Raw genomic sequence first — 25,616 nt, 5'->3', positions numbered from 1 at the left:
AGGATGCTGTCATGATTCTGGCAGTATCCTGAGACCTTGTTCTGCTATAGACTTCCTGTATGACCTCAGCAAGATATTTAGGCCCAGATCCTCAAAAATGTTTTAAGTATTTCATCCCAGTGAATCTCAGGTCAGGCAACTGAGCCTGGGTAACTACAGATGCTGTCACTGCTTGTAACTCAGGCACTACCAAATTCACTGCCATGAAAAATGCGTCGGGGACTGTGAAATCTGGTCTTTTATGTGCTTTTACCCTGTACTATATTGATTTTATGGAGGAGACCAGAGTTTCTCAAATTGGGGGTCCTGACCCAAAAGGGAGTTGCAGAGGGTCGCAAAGTTATTTGGGGGGGGATTGTGGTATTGTCACCTTTACTTCTGCACTGCCTTCAGAGCTGGGGGCCTGGAGATCAGCGGCTGTTGGCCAGGCTCCTGGCTCTGAAGGCAGCACCCTGCCAGCAGCAGTGCAGAAGTAAGGGTAACAGTACCTCAAACCCCGCCCCCCCTTGCGACCTCCCACAACTCCTTTTTGGGTCAGGACCCCTGCAATGACAACACTGTGAAATTTCAGATTTAAATAGCTGAAATCATGAAATTTACTATTTTTTTAATCTTATGACCGTGAAATTGACCTCAATGGACCGTGAATTTGGTAGGGCCCTACTTATAACATTATCCAGCTCTTTACTCTTTCTGTGCCTTGAGTTTCCATCTATGAAATGGGGCTACTAGTTCTTCCTTGCCTTACAGGGATATTGTGAGAATAAATACATTAAAGACAGTGACATGCTCAGATCCTATAGTGATTGGGGTTAGATAAATAACCTTTCTGTTTAGATTAGGTAAAAACTGTCCATGAAGTGCAATCTCCATATCAGATCTCTCACAGACTTGCCAGATGTTTCAAGCTGGTATCTTCACATGCTTACTCTTAAAATGCAATGCCATCTTTCATGCCAGAGTGCACCCAGAATAAGTTACGAAAACAAGAGAACGGTGCTGTGTAGATGTGCACAGGACAAGGAGTAGATCTGGCACAAAGAGTTTAAAATCTAATCTGCTTAAAATATGTTTTTCTTCGGCGCTCCTGCTTCCCAGCCCCAGAGTAAATCTAAGGTGCCACAAGTACTCCTCGTTCTTTTTACCGTTGAATGCTGTCAGATTGCGTTGTCCATTCCTTCAGCTCATGCAGTGAAGCATAAGTGCAAACAGCTGTCAGCAATATACATATACCAAAGCTCGCCTGTAGCTGGATCTGTTTTTATTATTAAACTCCAGTCTCCCTGTTATGACAAATGAGAAGCACTGACTTTAAAGCTTATATCTGGAGGTGCATTTAAACAAGGTAATAAATCTTGCGTTGTCACTTAGATGTTGGGAGCTGCCTCGTTTTCCCAACACGTCTATTTCACATTGGTTTTGGCACTGGTCTTGCTGCAGCCTCTTCTTGCTGGGAATGAAGTTATGACCCTCTCCACAACTGCCAGTGCTTCCTACCAACAGTGAAAGGGTGAAGCGAGGTCCTGCCCCAACTCCTGCAGTGAAAGGGGTGGAGATTCTTTGCCACATAGGCACTCGCCTATTATAGTGAGTCTCTGCTGACAGGGAGGAGTTTTGTGGGCAAGGCATACTTCACTATAAAGTGACTTAGGTGAGCGCGTAGGTCCTGATCCTCAGCTCTTATAAATCAGCCCAGATCCATTGACTTAAATGAAGCTAATGAATTCACAGTCCTGTGCTTTACCATGTTCTAATTGGTGAGCCCTCATTTCTCCCAAATCCGTGGATATGCTGGCATGAACTGAAAAGATAGACAATGCTATCTCAGTACTGTATAAATAGTCACCACCCAGAGCAGAGTGCAGCGTTTGCCGTTTGATCTGATCTGATTAAAATTGATCGATTCCCTGTGTTTCCATCTATTGAAGGCTATTACGATGCCCGAGCGAGGGTGCTGATCTGCCATGTCACTTGGCTGCTGAGAATCCCTTTAGAGGAGCTGGAAGTCTTGGAAGAGTCTCTACTTGAGAGCCTGAAGGAGCAGAAGGAGGAAGAGTCAGAGTAAGAGCATTTGTAATAGAGCTTTGCGTTGGCTATGGGTTTAAAACGGGCTCTGCTCCCAGCATGTAAGCTCACCGTGAATCTCCTGCAGCTCTGACACTCCCTCCTGTGATCCTAAGCCAGTCAATTATGGATTGATTTCTTTCAGAGGTGCTCATAGGTCCGGTTGACGTGAGTTGGAGCTGTGAATGCTCAGCGCTCTGAAAATATGGGCACCGGGGACCAACCCTGCAAGATGCTGAAGGCCACCCAACACCTCCCAAGATTGGGTCCTTACCTCTCTGCCATCCTTACTTAAAGTGTGTAGCACCCTGGTTTACAGACAGTTCTGATTATTTCAATTGGAATACTCACTAGTAAGGTCCTAATCAGTATAAGTAAAGGTGGAAGAGTGAGGCCCCAAAGTAAGTGCTATGTATTATTATCCTTGTTCAGTCCCACTCTAATTCCCATCTCTACAGTAATGCCTCTGCCTCTATGATGTCACTACAGACTTTTAGCTTCAGTTCCTCAGCTGGTGCTGGAGCTACCCCAGTTTACACCAGCTAAGGATCTGGGACTGGGTTTAGAAAGGTGTTTAGGTGCCTAAAGATGCAAATTGGTGCCTGGTGGGATTTGACTTCAGGGGGAGTTGGGCACTAATCAGTTTAGGCACTTCTATAAATCTTGCTAGGCACGTATCTGCATTTTTAGGTGCCCAAATGTCTTTGTCAATCTGGCCCTTTGGTCTTAATATTTAAGATAATTCATTTCACCCTCATAATAAGAAACTTCATTATGAAACTGTCAAAGCAGTAGCGCCCATGGGTTGTGCTGGCTTGGGGATAGAGTGGACAATACTTCATTTGTCATGCAGAGGGAGCAGGTGGAGGCTTAGCAATGTGGTGAATGGTAAATGTGTTTTAATTCACTTATAGGAGAGCTGCGTAAACACAAGAAGTTTATTAGCTTAATCTAATCAAGTGCTAATAAACACATTAATCAGTCTCTGTGACCCAGTGTTGCTTAGATGTTGCCTTGGGTTTTCTGAACAGCTTGTCTCACAAATTTCTCGTTAATGACTTTATTGTAAAAACGAGTAGTCCAAATAATCTCAAAGGTGAATGGCTGAGCAGGACGGGGTTTTACTGGAATACAGGAGCAAGGGTCAGTATTGATGGATTTTTTTGTGCTGCAGCTGGTAGAAATGGACTCCGTCTCAGGCACAAGTGTGTGAGAACGCACGTAGTGAGGGTGACATTTTTTGATTAGTTTGCTAAGTTCTTTACCCTTCGAGATGGTATTACAACAATGGGTCATTATATTTTGTTCAGACTAGGGCTCAGTTCCTGGGATATGATCCTTAGAGAACTGCAACCTAACCCAATGGGCGTTGCAAATGTGCATGACTTCTTAGGCCAGTGTTGACTGCAGAATTGTATTATAAACGTTAGAAGCTTTGCTTTGAAAACTTTCCTTTAGGTGCTAACCACGAGATCATAGGGAAGAGGAGCCTTAAGCATTATTCGTGGGGGAGTGGTTGGCTTAAGAGATTGGAAATTAGGATATGGAGTCTCTCGAGTTCACCTCTTAGTCACTGGTTCAAATCCAGCGATGGTCAGTCAGAATCAGATGTTGTTACCATTTGAAGCTTTTTGTCTGGCAGTCTGTGTGAAAAATTCAGTGTCCCTATAACAAAAACTATTGCCACAATTGGTCTCCTTGTTGGCAGCCTCAACGGAGGGGCTCCAGAGACTAAATACATGAATGTAGAAACTGAGCACAGCGTTCATTCCTAGCAGTGGTCCCTCCAGGTCTAAGCTGAGGAATATTGGCCATGGGCAGGGTGAGGAAATGACATTCGCTGTGTCCTACCTGGACTTCTGATAAATAGAAAATATGTTTGCTAACACTCAGGAAGAAGAGTATGTCGCTTTGCTATGCATTGAAATGAAAAGCTGTCCGGTGCATCTCTTCACTTGGATATATTCCGAGGAATCCTTTTTGGTCAACCTCAGCTCAGATACCGCCGATCTTTCAAGGATTCCTACTGGTTTGAGTCAGCAGGAGGGCATGTGTTGGTTGCAATGGGCCTCATAGTATGGAACTTACTTCTGACTGGCATCAGTCCTTGGCCCATTCCTCATGCTTTTCAACAGCTAAAGTCGTCTTCTCCCCAAAGTGTGCTTTGGTATCTCCACTGTCAGCCCCATATTTATAACCTTCCCTTCTGCCCTGTCTCTTTTCCCCATGTCGGGTTTCCTCCTCTCTGTCCTGTTAAAGTCACTTTGGCCTTTGACCCACTATCTACCTGGTTGTTTTCATGGTATTTTAAGCACTGTGCCTTGGTCTTATTGTGATGACGATGGTTATTTCTGTTGTGCTCTTACGCTGCTGTTCACTGATCCTCTCATAGAGTCAGATTGTCCCCAAAGATCCAAGCATGGGTGTCTCTTCCCACCCCACTCCCTGTACATGAGTTCAGCTACCACTTCGTCAGTGCCCACAGAGAACTCTTTGCAGCATTGGAACTTAGCAGGGAGTAGGTGACCCTGTGTTGATGGTGGGTAGGGCTATATAGGGGTGGAAAATACAAAATCATCCTCCACTCTAGCCTCACAGAGTTATTTAGGAAAAGGAGTCCAGCATGAGGTTGCACTGCTTCTGCCTTTTAAAGGGGTTCCCTAGGACAGCCCCTGCCAGCCAAAACTTCGGCAGCCTCTGCATATGCATTTTTACCCTATACTTGTAACAAAAAAGGTTTGCTCTTGTATCTTCTGATGCAGAAACTTTCGCCTGTGGCCCAGTACATGCACAGTTGGATTTTCAATATGAGCATCTGTGACATACCCAGGGCACAGTTTAGAATAATGAGTAGCTGGGTCACCCCTACCCTCTTACCCGGGGTGTCCTTTACATGGCTTTGCTGCTGTAGTCTCCGGTGTGGACTGTTCACAAACAGCCTCCAGGAAGTCACTCCCAGCTATGTCTGTGTGTGTGTGTGCTGCAGCCAGCCACACTTTGGCTCCTACCAGCCTTGTTGCTACTGCAGGTGACCCCAGCACACTCCTAATCTCAGATTTCCCCCCAGATATGTATGTCCTGTGCTGCCCAGCCTTCTCCTGGACAATACATGTATGTTAAGTCCATTGTTTCTTGAAGGTGATAATATGACAGCTTATTAATTCAAATACACCTCTACCTCGATATAACGTTGTCCTTGGGAGCCAAAAAATCTTACCGCCTTTTAGGTGAAACCATGTTATATTGAACTTGCTTGGATCTACTGGAGTGCGCAGCCCCGCCCTGCCCAGGGGTGGCTCCAGGCCCCAGGACGCCAAGCGCGTGCTGCGGGGGGCGCTCTGCCGGTCACCGGGAGGGCGGCAGACGGCTCCAGTGGACCTCCCGCGGGCGTGCCTGCGGAGGGTCCGCTGGTCCCACGGCTCCGGTGGACCAGCAGACCACTGGACCAGCGGACCCTCCGCAAGCACGCCCGCGGGAGGTCCACCGGAGCCACCTGCCACCCTCTCGGCGACCAGCAGAGCGCCCCCCGCGGCATGCCGCGGTGCTTGGGGCAGCAAAATGTCTAGAGCCGCCCCTGCCCCCGCCCCCTTCCTCCCGGAGCACTGCTTTACCGCGTTATATTCAAAACCGGCTGAAACAGTTTATGGTTCAGGAGAAGTAGTTGCAAATCTGAAGTCATTGAGGGTATAGAAAGACCAAGTATAGGCAGGTAATTACGCATGTGGAAACAAAAAAGCCTCATAACCCATAACCCCATAACCCAGCTATGAATCATAAAGTACAAGCCACTGGAAAGGCAGGGTGAAATACCAGAAATGTAGGAGCTTTCAAAGGCAGTTGATGCCTGCTATAACCAGACTGCAATGAAAGTTAAAGTTCTGCTGATGATAGTTTTATGATACTGTAGTTATAGACAGGATTTAGCTGCCAACTATCCCTGAACCCAGATACCTCAAGCCCTCATTACCGAGCGTGAGAGCCAGCCAGCTGTGTTTCTGTTCTCTTGATATCCTTCAATTTCTGGTAAGGAAAACAGGGAGATTTGCCTCTCTGCTTTGTAGAAGATCTGCTGGCACTACCAACATTTCTACTCTTTTCCATCCTCAGATGATAAAGCGTGGCATGGATAAAAGCCTTGCAAGCAGGAGATCATACAAACACCTGTGATGATGGACCATTTAAGGTCTGCAACCAGGGCATTAAAAAAAGCAGCTATAACTCTTGAGCAGCTTCCCAGTCTGTCCCCAGTAAAATCTTAGCATGTTCATACATCCACATGGGAGCAAATACATCTAGCACCACTGAGACTGAAGGCGTTCCATTAGGCAGTGAAGGTTCCAGTCCTGTAGGAGAAGGTACAGTACCGCAGGAGAATACAATCAAATGTTGAAATCCACTAAAAGAAGCAGGGCAGCATGGTCTTGTGTTCAGGGCTGTGATCTGGCGGGAGGGAGATCCACGCTCCTCTCCTGACTCTGCCACTGACCTACTCTGTGACCTTACACAAGTCACTTGCCCGTCTATAAAATGGGGTAAAATCTATTGGTCTCTATAAAGTGCTTAGAGATCCTCAGGTGACCAGCACTGTCAAAGTGCAAAGTATTAGTCTTCCCATTGCCATGATCATGCTAACCTCTTAAGACACTTCCGTAACTTGTAAGTTCTTTGGGGCAAGGACCGTCTTTTTAGTCTGTGTTTTTTACAGTGCCTAGCACAGTGGTTCCTGGCCCATCCCTGTGGCTCATAGGCATTACTGCAACATTAATCATAGTGGGTTTGTTTACGCTGCAATTAAAACCCCGCAGCTGGCCTATGCCAGCTGACTCGGACTCATTGGGCTCAGGCTAAGGGGCTGTTAAATTGCTGTGTAGACGTTTAGGCTCGGGCTGAAGCCCAAGCTCTGGAACCCTGCACGTGGGAAGGGTTAATTAGATAATTGAATGCGCATGTCATAGAAAAAGTATCAAAATATATATGGAGTCATGGCACATGCACTTTTTTACGCAGACATTGTTAAAGATGTAGCCCTTGGTGGCAGCACAGATGTTCTCAGCTTCTAGAGGTTTTCTGCAAAATTAGGTCAAAATGAGGTAAAAATAAATAATGTTTTTAAAAGGATATATATTTATTGGGGAAACCTTCACCCCATTGACGTGAAAGAGCGTTTTTGCCATTGACTTCAATGATGCCAGGATTTTACCTACTGTTTCATTCTCTGCCTGTAGTGTTTAGCAAAACTGCACAGTACAAGAGTTTGGGACTTGCTCTAAAGTTGTCTTTATCAAACATACAGAGTGTTTAGCAGGATTCTAAAAAGGTCGGACAATTGTATGGATAATGAAAGTACTCACAGTTATGTTAGCTGGGATTTCTAAAATAATCCAAGTTTGGAAGGGATATAAACTCTCATGCTTCAGGTCTTAAGCCAAACAATGAGAGGGTTAGGAAGAAACTTCCTCATCTTCAAGCCATTCCGTAATTGTCCTCTGTACATATAACTTCATCTGAAGAAGATGGTATCGCCGCTATCAGAACTAGGTCAGTGGACCAGTTTGGCAGTTACTGTGCTCCCGTTTACCATTTAGTATTTCCTCAAAGACTGACAAACGAGGACTGTGGTGTGAACCGATTGACACTGACTAACAAAACTGATATTGATTCCTTATATTTCATGACTGGTTTGTGATCCCCTTACTATATTGCAGTTTAAATGTATACAATAAAGGGCAGTAATGACTGTATTTTTATAATAACGTATGTCACAATTCAAGGCAACTGCACCTGTATTTTCCACTTGTGATCCACCAAGGGCACCTAGGGGCACCTACTCTACTCTTCTGACTCCTCAGCTATCACCTCTCTTGGGCGGAGACCTGAATCTCCCTCCCTCCTGACTGGGATTTTTCCTGGCTGCACAGTTCTTTGCCTACACTGTATTATTCCAAAAAGCCAGAGTGCCTAACCTGGCCAGCGTCTGTGCTTTGCATACTGTACCAAGGTTATGAACAGCATAATTGCCAGCAGTTATGAGTTACCACCCAGCTCTTTCTAAGCAAGCACATTTATTGTTAAGGTGAAAAAATTACAGAGAAAACATCTTTAAAACGATGCTAATAAGCTTACCAGAAATCATCTCCCATTGCCAACTCCAGCTGAACTCTGGCAGGAGTCAGTCCTTCAACCCTACCAAGGGTTTTTTCTCTGGTAACAAGTTCATAATAGCTCAGCTGAAAACTGTGCAGACCAGCCTGTTTCTTGGGCCATAGATGGCCAATCTTTGGGACCAGGTAATCAGCAGACAGTGGTTCCATCCTCAGAGCATAGCTTCAAAAAGCTGGTTTTCATGTGACCAAGGGAAGGAATTTGCATTCACCTCCTCATTTGAGTCTGCCACATTGTTCAGTATAGTCCTTTGATCTTCCAGGCCCACAATAATACATAATCTTTGCATTTAATACAATGGACTCCAAAGATACTGAACTTAATTCAAGGAGGTTTTTATGGATATTTTAGGAAATTGCCATCTCTGTCACAGCATTCTTATCAAGTGATCTGTAATTCAAAAGTTACTGAATTACACATTATTGTTGGGAAATATAGTTTGACACTTGGGCTTGTCTACATGGTGCTTTAGTTGGCACCAGAGGGGAATAAATTTTAGTCCACACTAGCATGTCACACACTAATTGGCCCATGTGAACTCTGCTGACACACATTAAAAGTTCCCTAGTGCACATTAATCTAGACCAGTCCAGGTCAATTACTACCCTGATGGCCACTAGGAAGCTTTTAGGTCCACATCGGCCAGTTATTGTGCAACACACTAGTGTGGACTGAAATTTATAGCCCTCTGATCTAAAGCGCTGTGTAGATAAGCCCTTCCCCTTCTTTAGTTAAGTTTGACTTTTATTACGATACTTACCCCTGTTCTGTTCAAAGCAACATCTCAACTTGCTGATGTGATTTTCTTCCGTATTCTCCCATGTTAGCTTATTTTGTTTCCTTGTTCCTCCAAGGCATGGTCATGCTTTTTTCTTCAGTAAAGTTTGACAAAGTTGAGTCTTTATACTTTCAGAGACTTGATTTATTTTATTTGAAAGTTACACCAGGTATCATCTAAAAGAAATAAGCCGAATCTTCAGTTGCTATAAATTGATGTGGCTCCATTGAATTCCATGACAGTTTACATCAGGTGAGGATCTCACCCAGTATTTTCCCCCCAAATATACACCAGGTTGAATGATCATAGCAAAAGATTCCTGTATGTTTTTGAAGGAATTTTTGGAATCTAGAACCAATTTCTAATCTCCATTGCTGCCAATGTAATTCCAGCATAATTCCATTGTCTTCAGTGGTATTACTGTTGATTTTGAACTGGTGTAAATGAGACCAGAATCTGGCCCTGGTGTGTTTGAAGTAAGTGTAGTGGATCTCAGACTGTGGTCTGTGGCCCACTGGTAGTTTGCAGAGCATTTCCAGGTGGCCTGCTGAGCTTCTTTCACCTCAATAATGAAGAATTTGTCACTCTTCAAGCAGTGATGTTTCCTGCTTCTTGCAGACCAGACTAGAAATCTTCGGGGGATTCGAACAACTTCAGTGATCATTAATCTTGTAAAATAAAGCACCCCTCTGCACCTTTTATGGCTGCTTCATGTTAGTTGGAGCTTTTCAAGAGGAGTAGGAGAGGGAATTTGGTGTAACGTCAACTGTGATCCAGTTTACAGATAGCACAGTTTGACCAGAAGTAAACCACGCAAAAAAAATATGACACAACCAGATCACCATATGACCTGGATAAATTAGATCAGTGTAACGAGAGGAGGTAACAGGAGGAGATTTGGTCCCAATAAATGTAAAGCCCTGTGCCTACAACTGGAAATGAACAGCTCAGGTGCAGAAGGAAGGCATGTAACCAAGAAAGCACATCCACCACATAAAGCAAGATTCTTTTAAATCATGCCATCTTTTTACTTTTTCATGTGGCCAAGCACTCCAGTTACTGCAAAGTTTAAGATTAGGCAAGAGTGATGTCCACAGGTAGGTTCCTGTGTTCAGAAGTGGTCCACAATATGGACATGTTTGTGAATTATTCGAATAAGTAATCGGAGCAGCACATACTCGGGCCTATGTGGAAACCCAGTGTCAAGTCAAACAGAAGATGTATGCCTAGATCAGAGTTCAGTTGCTATCTTTTTATTCTGACTGGCTAGAGAAAGTATATGTATGCCCACCATATAGCTGTACTACAAATTGGTGTAAGTGAGCTTTCAAAATGTTTACGTTTTTTAAGAGCGTAAGTCTCATTAAGTTTCAGTGGAACTTGTGCGTTTAAGTAACGTAGGTACTTTTGAAAAATCCCATCCTTCATTTTTGAAAATCCCATCCTTAGCCTTTTGATTTCCTGCAGTGTTTGTCCCAGTTGAATATATACATTTCTTGGCCTAGCTATGAATACTTAAGATATAGTATCAGAGGGGTAGCCGTGTTAGTCTGGATCTGTAAAAAGCGAGAAAGAGTCCTGTGGCACCTTATAGACTAACAGAAGTATTTGGAGCATGAGCTTTCGTGGGTGAATACTCACTTTGTCAGACGCATGTGGTGGAAATTTCCAGAGGCAAGTATAAATGTGCAGGCAAGACTGATGCTAGACTGATTCTTGCCTGCACATTTATACCAGACGTAACTTTTAAAACTTCATTCACTAAGCCATGACATTCGCCGGAATCCTAATTTGTTTCTGCTTGGCATCTAACGGGCGTGGTCCAAAAGTAATAGTCCGAGTCAGTGCCATTGACATTAAGGGGAGATTTACTATTGGCTGCAGTGGGATCAGCATTGGGTCCATACGGTACACTTAAGGAAAAACCTACCCCATGTCAGTGAGGCACACAGTTGGGGTTTACAGACTTGGGCTTGCAGGGCTCGGAAGATAGCACTAAAAATAGTGGTGTAGACATTCGGGCTCAGGGTGGAGCTTGGCCTCTGAAACCCGACCCCCTTCCTGGGCTTCAGAGCCTGAGCCTGACCATCTATACCACTGTTTTTAGCACCTTGGCACAAGCCCGAGTCTGTAGATCTGGGATCTGAGACTCCCTGACAAGGGGTTTGTTTGGTTTTTTACCATGTAGACATACCCTTAGGAGTGCAATGAGTGCTTCTGAATAGTGAAGGATTCACAGCCCTTGAGACCGTTTATGCACAGAATGTGCATCACCCAAACATGGAAATGTCCTTCAAGTCCTGAACTGGAGGGGTCCTCTCTAGGGATGAGAACAGTTCAGTCCTTGGTGTCTCTGCAGAGACAGCCAACAGGGGTGCTAGGTAGTACAATCTTTGGTGCAGGCACTTGTCTCCTGAGAACTGGATCTGCACCACCCTACTCATTTCATAGAGGCTGCTCAACAGCTGGCAAATGATAATCAACCCAAAGTGGGCTGGATGCAAACCTGTGACCTAGAAGTGAAAGGCTCTCTAGCCCGTAATAGCAATCCCTAAGCCATCCAACCTCATGTTTCATCTGTAGGGCCCCACATTGTTCAGTGAGATATTTTTGAATGGCATGATCTGCACAGTACTATAAAAAAGGTGTTCCATATTCTGCAAACGTCAAGAGAGCTTGTTGATCACTGTTATGTGCATATTAGCAATATATGGATGTTAAAATGCTTGCGTTTTTCATTCTACAAGCTGCATTCCTGTGTTAGGATGGATTTTCCAGGTAAGTCACTGTGTTGGGTTTTGTCGTCAGTTACCTTGTTTCAGTTTAAATCTGTGGCTTTATTTTTGTGGTCATAAAACTTAAGTGTGTTGCCATAATGCACACCTGCATGACAGTGTTTACTGTTCCCAGTAGCGGAATTCTATGCTGTGAATCAGGAGAGCATAAACAGATCTGGGTGTTGTGGTGTTACCCATCAGGCTTTCTTGTCAGCACTCATGATTTTTATTCCCATCCAGAACTGCAGAAGCATCAAGAAGAAAGAAAGAAAGGAAGCGGAAATTGAGGAGATACTTGATGATTGGCTTGGCAACAGTAGGGGGCGGAACAGTGATAGGTGAGGCTGCTTTGCAGTTTCTGGGGCCTGACTGGGTTACACAGATGGTGGCAAGAGCAGAGTGGGAGTTCTGAAATGATTCATTGAGCAACAGCAGCTGTACTTCCATCTTCGCCCTAGTTCTAATTTTAACACGTTCATTGCTTGTAATGTTGCCACGTTCCAGGTAATAGTTCAAATCAAATACAAGGAAAACTCCAAAAGCTAGGAAGATTCTTATGGGCTTTGCAAAAACAAATCCTATGGGGTTAGGGGCAGTCAAACATAATTTTTCAGCTCAGACCAGCAGGGGCGGCTCTAGCTTTTTTGCTGCCCCAAGCATGGCAGGCAGGCTGCCTTCGGCGTCGCACCTGCAGGAGGTCCCAGGTCGTGCAGATTTGACAACTTGCCTGCAGGAGGTCCGCCGGTCCCATGGATCCGGCGTATCCGCTACCGAATTGCCACTGAACCCACAGGACCGGCGGACCTCCCACAGGCATGCCGCCAAAGGCTGCCTGACTGCTGCCCTCGCAGGGACCGGCAGGGCGCCCCCCGCGGCTTGCCGCCCCAGGCACGCACTTGAAGCACTGGTGCCTAGAGCCGCCGCTGCAGGCCAGTAGTAAGGTAATGTGACTCCAATGACTTCTGAGGAGTTACTGTTGATCTGCAAGATGGAGAAGATGGGAGTAAATGTACTTTTCAGCCATCAGAAGGTGATTTTCCAGGTCAAACTTGAGCTCAATCGCTCAGCTGGTCTATTAGGCAGAATTGTTTGGTGATTCAGATGTATACAACATATGGCCAGTTCCTCAGCTGATGTAAATTGATGTAGCTCCCTTGGGTTTAAAGGAGCTACACAGATTCATACCTGCTGAGGATCTGGCTCTTTAAACTTATTTCTCCCCATGTACCCTGGGGTTAGAGAGAGTCAGACACATAATCTTCTCTAGACTCTCCAAAATCAGGATAATGTGGGATTGGCCCTGGATATTCTAATAAGAGATGGCTGGAATTTACATTAACTTACACTGATGTTTCTCCTTTGACTTCCATGAAGTTAATCCTCATTTATACTGGTAATAATGAGAAGACAGTCCAGGCTGGAAACTCGGCGAGTGGGGAGGGTCTCTGAAAATCAGGTTTGGGTTTGTTGATGGAGCAGTGTGGGGAAGATTTCTGACTGGATTTCTGAGGGAAAGGTGATCCCTTCTAGCTTCTGGTTCAGGTTCTTCCATGGGATGTGGTGGGTTAGCTCACTCCATGGTGCTTGTTAACTGTTCTCGCAATAGGAGGTTATCCCCTCTGCTGACACAGCACAAAGACATGAAAATCTGTTTGTCTTCCGCCACGATCATGCACTTAAATTCTCACTTGCTGCACCTCTAGGTTTGACGGGGGGTCTTGCTGCCCCTCTCGTTGCTGCTGGAGCTGCAACTATCATTGGAAGTGCTGGGGCAGCAGCTTTAGGGTCAGCCGCAGGAATCGCTGTCATGGCATCGCTCTTTGGAGCAGCGGGAGCTGGCCTTACTGGTAAGATAACAGATTTAGATTCTGAACCACCAAGCCACGGAGTAGTGTATGCAAAGTCAGGTACTAATGGCTGAGCTTGAGAGTGTGAGGTCTGCAAAGGGAATTGTGAACTAAACAGTCTACTTGTGCAGCAGCAGAACTCAGCCTCTGGTTCTCCAGCAGCCACTGATCTTCATAGCCCTGCGCTGGGCCTCTTCTCCAGCCTGAGTTAGATATATAGACTATCTGTCAGGGATGGTCTAGACTCTATTTGGTCCTGCCATGAGGGAAGGGTACTGGACTTGATGACCTCTCGAGGTCCCTTCCAGCCCTAGAATCTATGAATCTATTAATTGTGCCGCATCCTAGTAACAATGCAGCATTTTCCCCTGAGTTAATGCCAACTGGGTTAGACACTGTAGACAAGACACCCTCACGCTGACAAGTTACCTTTGAGATTGTAGCTACTACAGTAAATGGAACCTTTTCAGTTTTAGCTTTAAGAATTATGGTTTAATAGAGGACAGTTATTAATTATAGCAGATAATGCCTCCTGCTGCCATCCCATCCAATCACCCAAGCAAAGCGCTAAGAATTTGTTATTAAATTCTGCTGTTGGCAGCCCTTACCATTACTCTGTGATTTCAATACATACAGGCTACAAGATGAAGAAACGAGTGGGAGCCATCGAAGAGTTCGAATTCCTCCCTTTAACTGAAGGGAAACAACTTCATATCACCATAGCCATCACTGGCTGGTTGTGTACTGGGAAATACGGTAAGAGCAAGACAAGAAATCCTAGACAGATTTTTGGAAAGCCGTATTTGTATTGTCAAAGATAGGAAGTAGTGTTTATATATGAATCATGAAATATAGCAGGACCAGGCTGATGTGTTGGAACTTTTAATCCCCATCTGCTTAGGCTAGTCTGAATAAGTTCAAAATGTAAAACGGAGCATTGGATGGCGCTGGAGGTTTGGAATAGAAATTGTGGATTCTCATCTCTGTTCATCATGTCAAGTCCATCCAATGTTGATAGTAACTGAAAGTCGTGATGGCTGTTGGGTAGCCTGATGTAAGTTATGTGTTCGGCACAATGTGCAGTGACTCTGGAGACCTCAGTCCAGTTTCTCTGGAGAGGTGTTCACATCACAAAAACTAACATACCAGCTGACATTCTTTGGAACCTGAAGCCTTCTATTAATGGTAGTGCACACCAGCGATGAACTATCAAATAGAGCTTCCCCTGCTCCCCTCCCCTCAACTGCAGTAGAACAGAGTTTAGTTACCAGTTAAAAGGGTTTCTCCATCAAGTGTTGAATATTCTGATAGGGGAACAGTGTTTAACATAGGGGAGGGGGGGTTACCTCAGCTCTGTTCCTAGGACCATCAGCCTTTACACTTATAAATCAGAGTGCATGTCATTTATCTGGGCTACCATGCCTTTCCAGCTGTTCTCATGTGCCCTTACTGGCAGAGATGACATTTAAGCAGTCTGAGGGTTCCCCCACCCCCTTTTAAAACGCAGACTGTTGCCTCATGCAGAAAAGAGAGAGGGTAAAGCGCAGCAAACTGCTAGTAGAGATGGTTATAGAAAAAAGGGAAGTGTTTCTATTAATATATCCTGCGTGTGTGTTTGCTAGAGATGATCTGACTTGCGGGGATGATGCCTAGTACCTGGCACAAAGTGCTTTTGCCAATTATTGGAGCTTTTTTTGTGCCTCGTATTTATCCACAGGCAATTAATAGAATGCAGTTTCTTTTTCTCTCCCAGGCTCTGCCAGCTAAAGAGGTTTATTGGCAAGAAGGCTCAGTCAAGTAAACAATATTACGTACATTGCTGAAGGGGTGAGCTAATAGCCTGCAACCTCTGAAAAGTTGTAATATTATATTGTAATTTCAAATACAGTCACAGTTGTAACTTATCATATAAAATATGTCAACCACCTGCTGTTAATATGTTCAGAGATCCTATTGAATGGCTGCCAGTACATTCTATTGAGGCATATAATAATAAATATTCTATATCATTAATACTATAAAGACCTTTTCTGTCAGCCATTCTTGTTACATCCATTCTCCCATCAGAAGCTGGCGTTTTAAAGCCTCTGCTTTCCCGTCATGTTGTTCTCTTATTGATATTACACAAAGGTTTCCAAATTTTCTGAAACTGGAGCATTATCAGGGGGCTGTTACGAAGTCACTGTGTGCCTTTCAGTAGTTATTTAATCATTCTCGGTCTCACTTTGCCCTTAAAATGAGAGTTACAGAGGATTGGAATTGAGGAGGGAGTTTTAGCAAAACTAAAACAACCCTTCAGTTGCCTCCTTTAATGATTTTATCTGTCTGTCTTAAGTGTTTATATGATCCCCATCATCATAGTATCTGGGACCCTCTTCACGCTACAGACGCGACAGCTGCATGGCTACAGAGCCAAAATGTAGACTCAGACTACAGCAATGAAGGGGGGTTTTCTGTTTCTCCGCCTCCCCGAGCGATCCACCAACCTAGCCATGTCTACACTGCGGGGAGGGTCAGCATAGCTACAGCACTCCGGGGTATGGATTCTTCGTACCCTGGGGCATTTTATAGCTATGTCAATGTAAGTTTTAAGTGTAGACCAGGCCTGAGAGCCTCACAGTCCTTTAATATATTTATCCTCACAACCCTCCGTGAGATAGGGAAGTGCTATTGTCCCCACTGGGCATCTGAGGCACAGAAAGACTAAGGGCCAGATTTTTTAAGATGTTTAGATGCCTAAACATGCAGAGAGGTGCCTAGTGTGATTTTCAAAAGCACCTACTTACCTAACTACATCTTTGGAAATCCAAATACTTTCAAATACCGACCCTAAGAGATGCATCCAAGATCACTCAGGAAGTCTGTGACAGAGCAGAGTAGTGAACCATGGTCTCCTGAATCTTCCTTACCATTGAACCATCCTTCCTCAGTCCAGCTTTCTGTCCCCCTCCTCATGTACAAGAGGCCAGACTCCATTGTTTCCGATTGTGTGACAGTAAAGCAGCATGCCAGTCATGCTCAGTAAAATACATATGCTATAGGAGTGTAGCAGAGCCAGAAGGCACGTATTGTACCAGCTTTCAGTCACAGGAATTTGTTTGGTTTATGGTATAAAAAGTACCTCATCGTACACTTTATATAGCGATTGGATTTAAACTACTCAGTCTCCCTCCATCTAACAGCTTTTGGGTGGTCTGTATGAAATGAACTGGTGGTCTCTTTCCAAGTCACTGTTTTCCACATGACAGAACAATTTCAGTTTACACTATTTGCCCTTTGAGGGCTGTTTCGGCAGAGAAGCTAGGAATGAATGGGCCATTAAGACTGAATTACAGTAGAATCTCAGAGTTACGAACACCTCAGAAATGGAGGTGGTTTGTAATTCTGAAATGTTCGTAACTCTGAACAAAACATTGTGGTTGTTCTTTCAAAAGTTTACAACTGAACATTGACTTAATACAGCTGTGAAACTTTACTATGCAGAAGAAGAATGTTGCTTTTAACCATCTTAATTTAAATGAAACCAGCACAGAAACAGTTTCCTTCCCTTGTCAATTTTTTTTAAACTTTCCCTTCATTTTTTAACAGTTTACATTTAACACTCTGCTGCTACCTGATTGCATACTTCCAGGTCCAAATGAGGTGTGTGGTTGACTCGTCAGTTCATAACTCTGAGGTTCTACTGTACCTCCATCACATCTAAGTATGGTCCCTTCTAGTCAAGATTGAGGCATGTTGGTAGGATATTGTGGTGGAAGCTTGCATGGCTTCTGCTAATGCTGTACTTATTCTGTGGCTGCCTCCGTGTGCTGTGTATTGTTCAGTAAGGGAACAGGAAGTAGGTATCCTTAGAATTTTAGGAGGCTAAATTATGCTGTTCCTCTTTACAATTTAGCTGGCATGTATTAGAATTGGTGGTGTCCCCTCCTGACCACTTAGCCCACACTTTTCCACTCAGCTGGCAGCAAAAAATATTGTGCTAACAGAAATTGCTACTGCTCTTGATTTATGTCTAAGAAAAGCTAAGCCAAAGAAAAAGGAATAGTAAACACATGGTCTGGGTCTCTAAATGGTCTTCATTCTCGCTTTCAGACAGATCCATTAATTCAGTCTAAGCCTGCAAAACCCAAGTATCAGGAGGATAATATACCATAGCATAGCACTTAGGACATTGACAGTGAAGTGGCAGATTTAAGTCCTTTTGTGAAAAGGAAAAGAGCCCCAGAATTGCAGCAAAAATGATTAGGAGCATAGGAAGGGATCTGACAAGATCCTTAGTACCTCTTGCAAGATAGTGAGCACCCTCTGTTCTCATCAAAATCTCATGGAAACTGTCTCCATTCATCACCTTCTCATCAGAAATGACTAACAAATGCATTAGAAAACACTATGGGCAAAATTCTGCTATGTTCCTTCAGCTACTTTGGGCTGCATGTCCTGTGAGGTCAATCCAAATTTGGCCTAAATGAGGACACAGTATGAACTATAGGATTTAGTCTGATCTTTGGTGAGGGGAGGAAGGTCCTTAACTCCCATCACAGTTAACACTAATTGATCCCTTTTGGGAAGATTTCATAGCAGTCAAGGCATGAATGGGCCAGGGAGACTGAACCTGGAGGTGGGTCCCTCCATACTGGGTTGAGACTCATTGGCAGAGCAGCTTGGGGTAGCTAGATCTGTTCTTTTGACAAACAAAAGCTTTCAGTCTCCAGTGCTGTCAATCCATCTTTTACCAACAGAAATTCAGTTGAAATGAAAGACTTATGAAAACGTGTCTATCATGAATGGCATTTCAAAATATAATCCGTGAATAATTGAGCAGATTAAAGTATTCTGCAGGTTGACATTATCACTCGCTCCTTTACTGGCTTCTTGTTTGACTCCTGTGACCAGTCAATAGTTGTTTTTCCTCCTGTGAAACTGAATTCTTTGTGTTACCATCATTTCTTAGGCAGTTTCACAGCTCCATGGAGCAGCATGTTGCAGTCCAGTGAGCAGTATTGTCTGGCCTGGGAATCCAAGTACCTGATGGAGTTGGGCAACGCTCTGGATTCACTGCTAAATGGCTTTGTGAACATGATGGCTCAGGAAGCCCTGAAGTTCACTGTATTATCAGGTAAGAATCTGAGTTATACCGAGGCTGCTTGGGTTCTGAATTTGCTGGTTTCAGCATTTGCGTTTGTTCGGAGGCCTTCCCCCAAATAGGTGAATTTTTCCTATTGATTTGTTGATTATCTGAGAAGCAGTGTCACTTGCAAACCTTACATGGATTGACCCTAGTCCTGCAAAGATTTATGCGCCTACTTCATTTTACGCTTTGTAGTTGTCCCATTGACTTCAAAGGAAGTACTCCCCGTGGGCAAAGTGAAGCCCACCCATAAGCAGGATTGAAGGCATAGTATTCCAGAGCAACCCGTCTTTCTTTCAAACAATCTCCCCAGGGTCAGCGTGAGAGCCTGCTCTTCAGCAGCTCCTGTCATGTGCAACAGCCTTCCTGGATCATTCCACCTCATCAGTTTGTCATGACATTTCAAATCTCAGCTGAAAACATCTTTCCTCCCTTACCTCTGTGCCTAGGTGTTTCTTTCCCTCTGCTGTTTATTATTGTAACTCTTATCTATGCAATTTAACTCTGTAAGGAGTTTTGGATACAACTGCACAAAAGACTATCCATATTGCATTGCATTGCATTACATGCTTCATCCACAGCTTCCACATGTGCAAACTGCATCCATATGGGATGCCTGCCTGCTTCCGTTACATCTGTCCCAACATTACAAAGCATTAAGTGAACATGTTCTGCTTGTGCACACTGTATATTATACCTGAATACACTGTATTCCCTGTGTTCTGCATGTGCACGCACCATCCATGCACTATACCTGGACACATCATATCCAACATTCCTATGCAGATGACAATGCATTCTAACCTCACCCACTGTATTCCCCGTGTTGTACCTAGCCAATTTACATCTGAATGCCTTAGGTTTCTCCTGTTTTGCTTGAGCACATTACATCCAGGCATTACACCTGAATGCAGTGCATCTTCCTGTGTACATGAGATTTAACAGAGTCTGTCTTCTTTTTAATTTTGCAGAACGCGCCTTAAATCAACCTTGGGAAAGAAAAGTTGACAGTGACAAAGATGCAGTGTTTTGACTCTAGCAAACCATCTGACTTTTGAAATTGTCCCAGAGCTGCCCAGATTTGTAACTTTGATTTCCTGTTTGCTTTGTACCTCTCAGGCATAGTGACAGCCCTGACATGGCCGGCTTCACTTCTTACTGTTGCCAGTGTCATTGACAACCCTTGGGGAGTGTGCCTGAATCGATCAGCTGAAGTGGGCAAACATCTGGCACAGATATTGCTCTGTCGACAGCAGGTAATTGGCTGAGGGGGCAAAAAATGGCTCCAGTTATTACAGCTGGAAGGGACTGATATCTTGGGGAAGCTACAAGGGTCTGATGTTTTACAGCATGCTAGTCAAACAACAGGTGGTATTTGTCCACAGGGTAGAAAATAAATAAATAAGCTGAAGAATGCAAAATTGAGGCACGAGGGAGACCAGCATATATCTCTCTCTTCCATGCATGGAGTGGAGGAGAATATGGGTTGATGAGAGGCTGCCTGCAAATGTTGGTTTAATTTAACCCAAACCTTTGCTAAGCGCAGAAGAAATCAGGCAGCAATCAGTCTAATAGAGAGCTCTGATAGCAAAAGAGATGGTAGCAATCCTTTGAAATGCTTATACACATTCCTTGTGTAAGACCGACAGACCCGGTCGTCGGGATCAAACCAAGGACCTCTGGAGGATACTGCAGGAGCCTCTGCCACAGGAGCTAAAAGCCAACTGGCTGTTAGCCAGAGCTGTAGAGCAGACTCATTAATTGCTTTTTCTCTCTCTAAGTGGTCTCGGTGCCACTAGATGGGACAGAACACCACACCCAGGAAGTGTGTGGGTTCACTTGCAAACAGGACTTATAGGCAGAGTCCAGTACTGAAGGGCAACAAACAAAATCACTGCAGGGAAAAAGCGACAAAGGCTGATAGCCTATAAGGGACTCTTTGTCACTTCTTACAGCCCTAGACTAACATGGCTACCCCTCTGATAATTGCAGGGAAAGTTTAACATGAGACATACTATGGCATCGATTTTTTGTCGCACACCCATTTAATCCAGGAAGCTTGGTGACACACGAGGGTAATAACAAATCTAGCTTTTCACTGCTAGAGAGCTGGATTCAGGTCTAATCCAAGTCAGAAGTGCGAATTGGTGTCATTTGTCCACTTGGCCGATCTCGACAGTGGGGGAGGGAAAGCAGAGGATGAGGAGGGGGAGAAAGCAAGAGAAAAGAGAGACAGCTGAAATACCCATCAAGAGGTAAGAGGCATCAGCAGAGTGGGGCGAGGAAAGATTGCATAGCACCTACCTGCAGCAAGGGCCAAATTCTGCTGTGAGCTATGTTGATATAAATCTGAAGTCATTCCAGTGAAGACACTGGGTCTTACTTCGTTACTAATCCCAAACTGACACAAGCCCGGAAATTCACCAGGCTTCATTCTAAAATCATTATTTGTAAAACCAACCGTGGAGGGGAGGGGGGAAGTAAAGAACTGGCTTATTCTAGAGGCAGCCACCTTTTGCCAAGAGGAATTAAATTGGGCACAGGTCCTGTTAGCCTGAATTCTCCTCAACTAGCCCCCATTTCTATTGGGCACCCAAGCAAAAAGTTCTCGCACAATGATCCCTGCTTCCTCATGGCGCTGAGGCAGTGGCATAGAACTGGCTGGGGTTGCAGGCTATTAGTCAGAGTCAGATGGATGTTGTCTTCTCCAGGAAAGTGCTTTGTAGGAGCCAAGGCACAATTATGTTGAGTGATTGTCAGCTCCTGCTGGACGCCCCTGGAGTAAAAGTCAAGGGAAAAGAGGGAAATAAAATGGGAGGTGGAGAGGGAAAGAAACAGAAATGCAGACACAAAATGGAGGGGAGGGGGTTAGTGTATGAAGCAACAGGTTGTGGAGGAATAAGATTCAGAACATAAATCCAAAGGAGATGGGAAGCGGAAGAGCCTAAGGCCAGAACAAACAAGAAGAGAAGAAAAAGGAGCCAAATAGACACATGGGATGGATTGGCACTGAAAGAAACAGCTCAGTAAAACCAGCCTTCCTGCCAAGTCGTCGTCTTCATCCACAGCTGACAAACTTGAAATTAAACTTCTGCCCAGGTCCTGCCATTATTTGCTATGAGTACAGGCTGATCTCTGTGTTCATCTTACAGCTATGCTAGTTCAGTATCTATTGTAGATGAGCTATTCAGGACTGAGAGGTAAAGGGAGACATAGCCAAACACCAGAATGTCATAAAACTGCCTGAAACAGGAATGTAAGCCAGCAGAGTTGATTTCTAATAGAAACACAGTGCCCGGAAGACAATAATAAAGGCCTGGTTTGAAGTAAAGATTTGCCCAAGGGCATGTGACATTGTCTTTTAGCTTTAGTTATGGTTAAAGCACAAAATCCTGCTGCGCTGGAGAACCTAAAACTAGTTAACAGGATGTTTCTGAACCCTATTATACCTGATGTGCGTTTAGCCCAAGGAGAAGGCACAGAAATTCTGACTGTTAAAGTCTCTCCCTGCTTGATTTCATAGAAAATCCTATTAAATGTATTTAAGGTAAAATCTTGCTCATTGAAGTAGGATGCCTACATCATATTTTCATGATGACCCCACAAGTAGCAGCCATACACCCTTCCAGCTAATGCTGCTTGAAATAATATTTGACCAAAAAAAATTCTGCCCCAAAATAGGGCTTCATCAATTATTTTGCAGGAAGATGTTGCTTTTCCAATGGGAAATTTCAGAGCAAACCAAAATGAAAAATTTTCATTGAGTTTCCATTTGAAATTTTTATTTCATTTGGTGACTTTTGGAAACAGTTTGGGTTTTTAAAATTTAAATTAGGGCTGTCAAACAATAAAAAAAATAATTGCAATTAATCACGAGATTAAAAAAAATAGTTGAGATTAATCGCAGTTTTAATCATGCTGTTAAACAGTAATAGAATGCCAATTTAAATGTATAATAAATATTTTGGGATGTTTTTCTACATTTTCAAATGTATTGTGTTCAGTGCTCACTCTATAGTATTATTTTTATTACAAATGTTTGCACTGTAAAAAAGATAAAAGAAAGTGGTTTTCAATTTACCTCGTACAAGTACTGTAATGCAATCTCTTTATTGTGAAAAATGTAGATTTTTTTAAATAACTGCACTCGATAACAAAACAATGTAAAACTTTAGAGACTACAAGTCCACTCAGTCCTACTTCTTGTTCAGCCATCACTCAGACAATCAAATTTGTTTACATTTACAGGAAATAATGCTTCTTATTTACAATGTCACCTGAAAGTGAAAACAGGCTCCCCGCTGTTATCTCTCTTGGTAGAAACTCAGGTGTGTCTCTCTCCTGACCAGGATTTTTCCATGCTGCACAGTTGCCTGCCTATACACGGTTGCCAGCAAGACAGAGTGCCTAAACAAGCCTGCTTCTGCCCTTTGCTTTCTCTCCAGAAATAAATAGCGTAACGGCTCACAGTTATAAGTTACCACACAGTGATTCATAAGCAATCACATTTATTCTTAAGGTGAAAGCATTGCAGAGAAAACATATGAAAACAACACAAGAACATACATGCATGCTAAAAAACGTATCACAGATCATCCCATCTCCCACCTTGGCTCTGGTACGTGTCAGTCCTTCAAAACCCAGAGATGTTTTTTTTCCGTGACTACAGGTTCAGAACAGTCTCAGGTTGAGAACCAGAACCACTAGTTCAGTCTTTCCTGTATGCATCTCGGGCCTTTGATCTTGTCCTCATGTAGTGCATGAACAGCAGACAGTGGCTCATTCCCCAAGGCATAGCTTCAGAAGGCTGGAGTTCTGTGTAACCGGAGGTAGGGAATTTGCACCAAGCTCTCCCAAGATAGATATTCCCCAGGAAAACCCCTTTAACATTTTCTGTTCCAAAAGACCATTCTTATCTGGCACATTATTCATAATAGTCCTTTGAACCCCCAGGACTCACATCTGTCACATCTCCCACCTCGAGAGGTTACATAGAATCCTGGCCCACAATACATCATTCATTTCATACAATGGACCCCACAGACACTTACATTTAATTAAATAAGATCTCTCAATAATATTGCAGAAAATTGCCATATCTATCACACAGACCATCACAGATCCCCAAGGTTGGGAACCTCCTTAACAAAGTCCAACACATGTTCAGTAGAAGGAGCTCAATCCTCTAAACGGTTCCCCGTCAAACCAGCATTAGCTCTGGTTTATCTGGATTAAGTTTAAACCAGCTTGCTCACATCTATATCTCCTCTTGGCTAGAGCTGGTAAATCATCTGTTAATAGAGGCTAGCTATTCATACACCCGCTGTTTGCCTTTTCATAGAAAATTGACTGGCTGGCAGCGTTACAAGCCATGGGAGCCTATTTTTCCTGCCAGGTCTATTAACCTCCCAGGCGTCGGAAAGGCATGGCACCACCTTTTCGTCTTCATCTCTGCCAAAGATGGCATTACATTTCATTTCTTGGTGGTTGGGAGCCCCGAGAGAGAGAATACTTTTGTAAGGTGGAAACAAGTTTCTCTCCATGCTAAGAAGATGTCAGCAGTATTTTACAGCCCTGAAATTAATGGTTTGGGGTTGGACTTGATTTCCTGCCTTGAAAATGTGTTCCAACACCTCACTCATTTCCATATGGTTATATGGGGCTTTGCATTCTTTGAAATTAAAGTAGTAGTGGCAAGGTGCAATGCATAGCAAATGGACCATTCAATTTAAAGGAGCTTCCTTAGACGATGTGTGAGAAGCTTGGTGTTAATAAAGCAGGAAGAGTGCATTTGGACCCTTATCCAGCAAAGCACTTAAACACAGTTACATTTAACTTAAAATTACCTTTAAGAACATCAGTAATATCATCGAAGTCAACGGGACAGCTCACATACTTAAAATACAGCACATGCTTATATGATGTGCTGGATCAGAGCCTAGGCACCGCCACTGGCCAGCCCTTTCTTTCCAGGGCTAGGAGACTGTTTGACAGCCATATCATCCTGATTTGTGCCTCTGCCTGTTTGTTCCCTAGGGCAAACGACCTGTCACTTTGATTGGCTTCAGTCTGGGCGCAAGGGTCATTTACTTCTGCCTGAAGGAGATGGCTCAAGAAAAAGGTAGAGTCCAAACATTTAACTCTCTTATTTATTTTTCCATCACCTTTTTTTTTTTTTTTTAATTTAGTGCTGGTAGGAAGTTATCATGCCAACAGCTCTAGAGATCAAAGTCCTCTCGAATAGCCACAGAAGGACAGCACAGCCACATGGCATTGCCTTTGTGCTTCACAGCCTGACCTCGATGGATAACCTCTAGGGTAAAGTGAGCAGTTTAGTCTCCAGGGCTCATTCAGTCCTTGGGCTCTTTACTGAGACAGTCAACAAAGATGCTAGTTAGTGGTGGTTGTGGAGCTGTGTACACAGCTCCTTAAGAAAGGCTAAGAGACTCTGATTGCGTTAAGCTGGAGGAGATACAGATTAGTCTGATACAGGTTATCCATTGGGTCACCCTAATGCATAAATAGAACACTCTAACTGAGCTTCCCCAGTGCACACAGCTAACAGGACACCCTAGCTGGGCCACCCCAATGCAGGCCTCATTATGGCAACAGGCACAAAGCTCATAGACTCATAGACTCATAGGTCAGAAGGGACCAATATGATCATCTAGTCTGACCTCCTGCACAAGGCAGGCCACAGAACCCTACCCATCCACTATTTATAACAACCCCTAACCCAGGACTGAGTTACTGAAATCTTCAAAATTGGTTTGAAGAGCTCAAGCTGCAGAGAATCCACCAGCAAGCGACCCATGCCCCACAAGCTGCAGGGGAAGGCGAAAAACCTCCAGGGCCCCTGC

At 44.0% G+C, this 25,616-nt stretch overlaps 1 protein-coding gene across 3 annotated transcripts in view; it reads left to right on the top strand.

Annotated features, from left to right (window-relative positions):
- Nucleotides 1-25,616, top strand: part of TMCO4 (transmembrane and coiled-coil domains 4) — an 83,937-nt gene that overhangs the window by 17,971 nt on the left and 40,350 nt on the right. For 2 of the 3 annotated variants that reach the window (XM_030537724.1, XM_030537726.1), the window contains exons 5-11: nucleotides 1,929-2,061; nucleotides 12,022-12,119; nucleotides 13,485-13,628; nucleotides 14,265-14,384; nucleotides 18,580-18,744; nucleotides 19,876-20,012; nucleotides 24,793-24,877. In XM_030537724.1, the coding sequence (XP_030393584.1) occupies nucleotides 1,929-2,061; nucleotides 12,022-12,119; nucleotides 13,485-13,628; nucleotides 14,265-14,384; nucleotides 18,580-18,744; nucleotides 19,876-20,012; nucleotides 24,793-24,877 (882 nt within the window). The remainder of the gene's footprint in view (nucleotides 1-1,928; nucleotides 2,062-12,021; nucleotides 12,120-13,484; nucleotides 13,629-14,264; nucleotides 14,385-18,579; nucleotides 18,745-19,875; nucleotides 20,013-24,792; nucleotides 24,878-25,616) is intronic. The other variant, XM_030537725.1, reaches the window with a different exon arrangement.

Source organism: Gopherus evgoodei, chromosome 18 (assembly GCF_007399415.2).
Source record: "Gopherus evgoodei ecotype Sinaloan lineage chromosome 18, rGopEvg1_v1.p, whole genome shotgun sequence".
Lineage (NCBI taxonomy): Eukaryota > Metazoa > Chordata > Testudines > Testudinidae > Gopherus > Gopherus evgoodei.
This window is presented reverse-complemented; position numbering and strand designations above follow the sequence as displayed.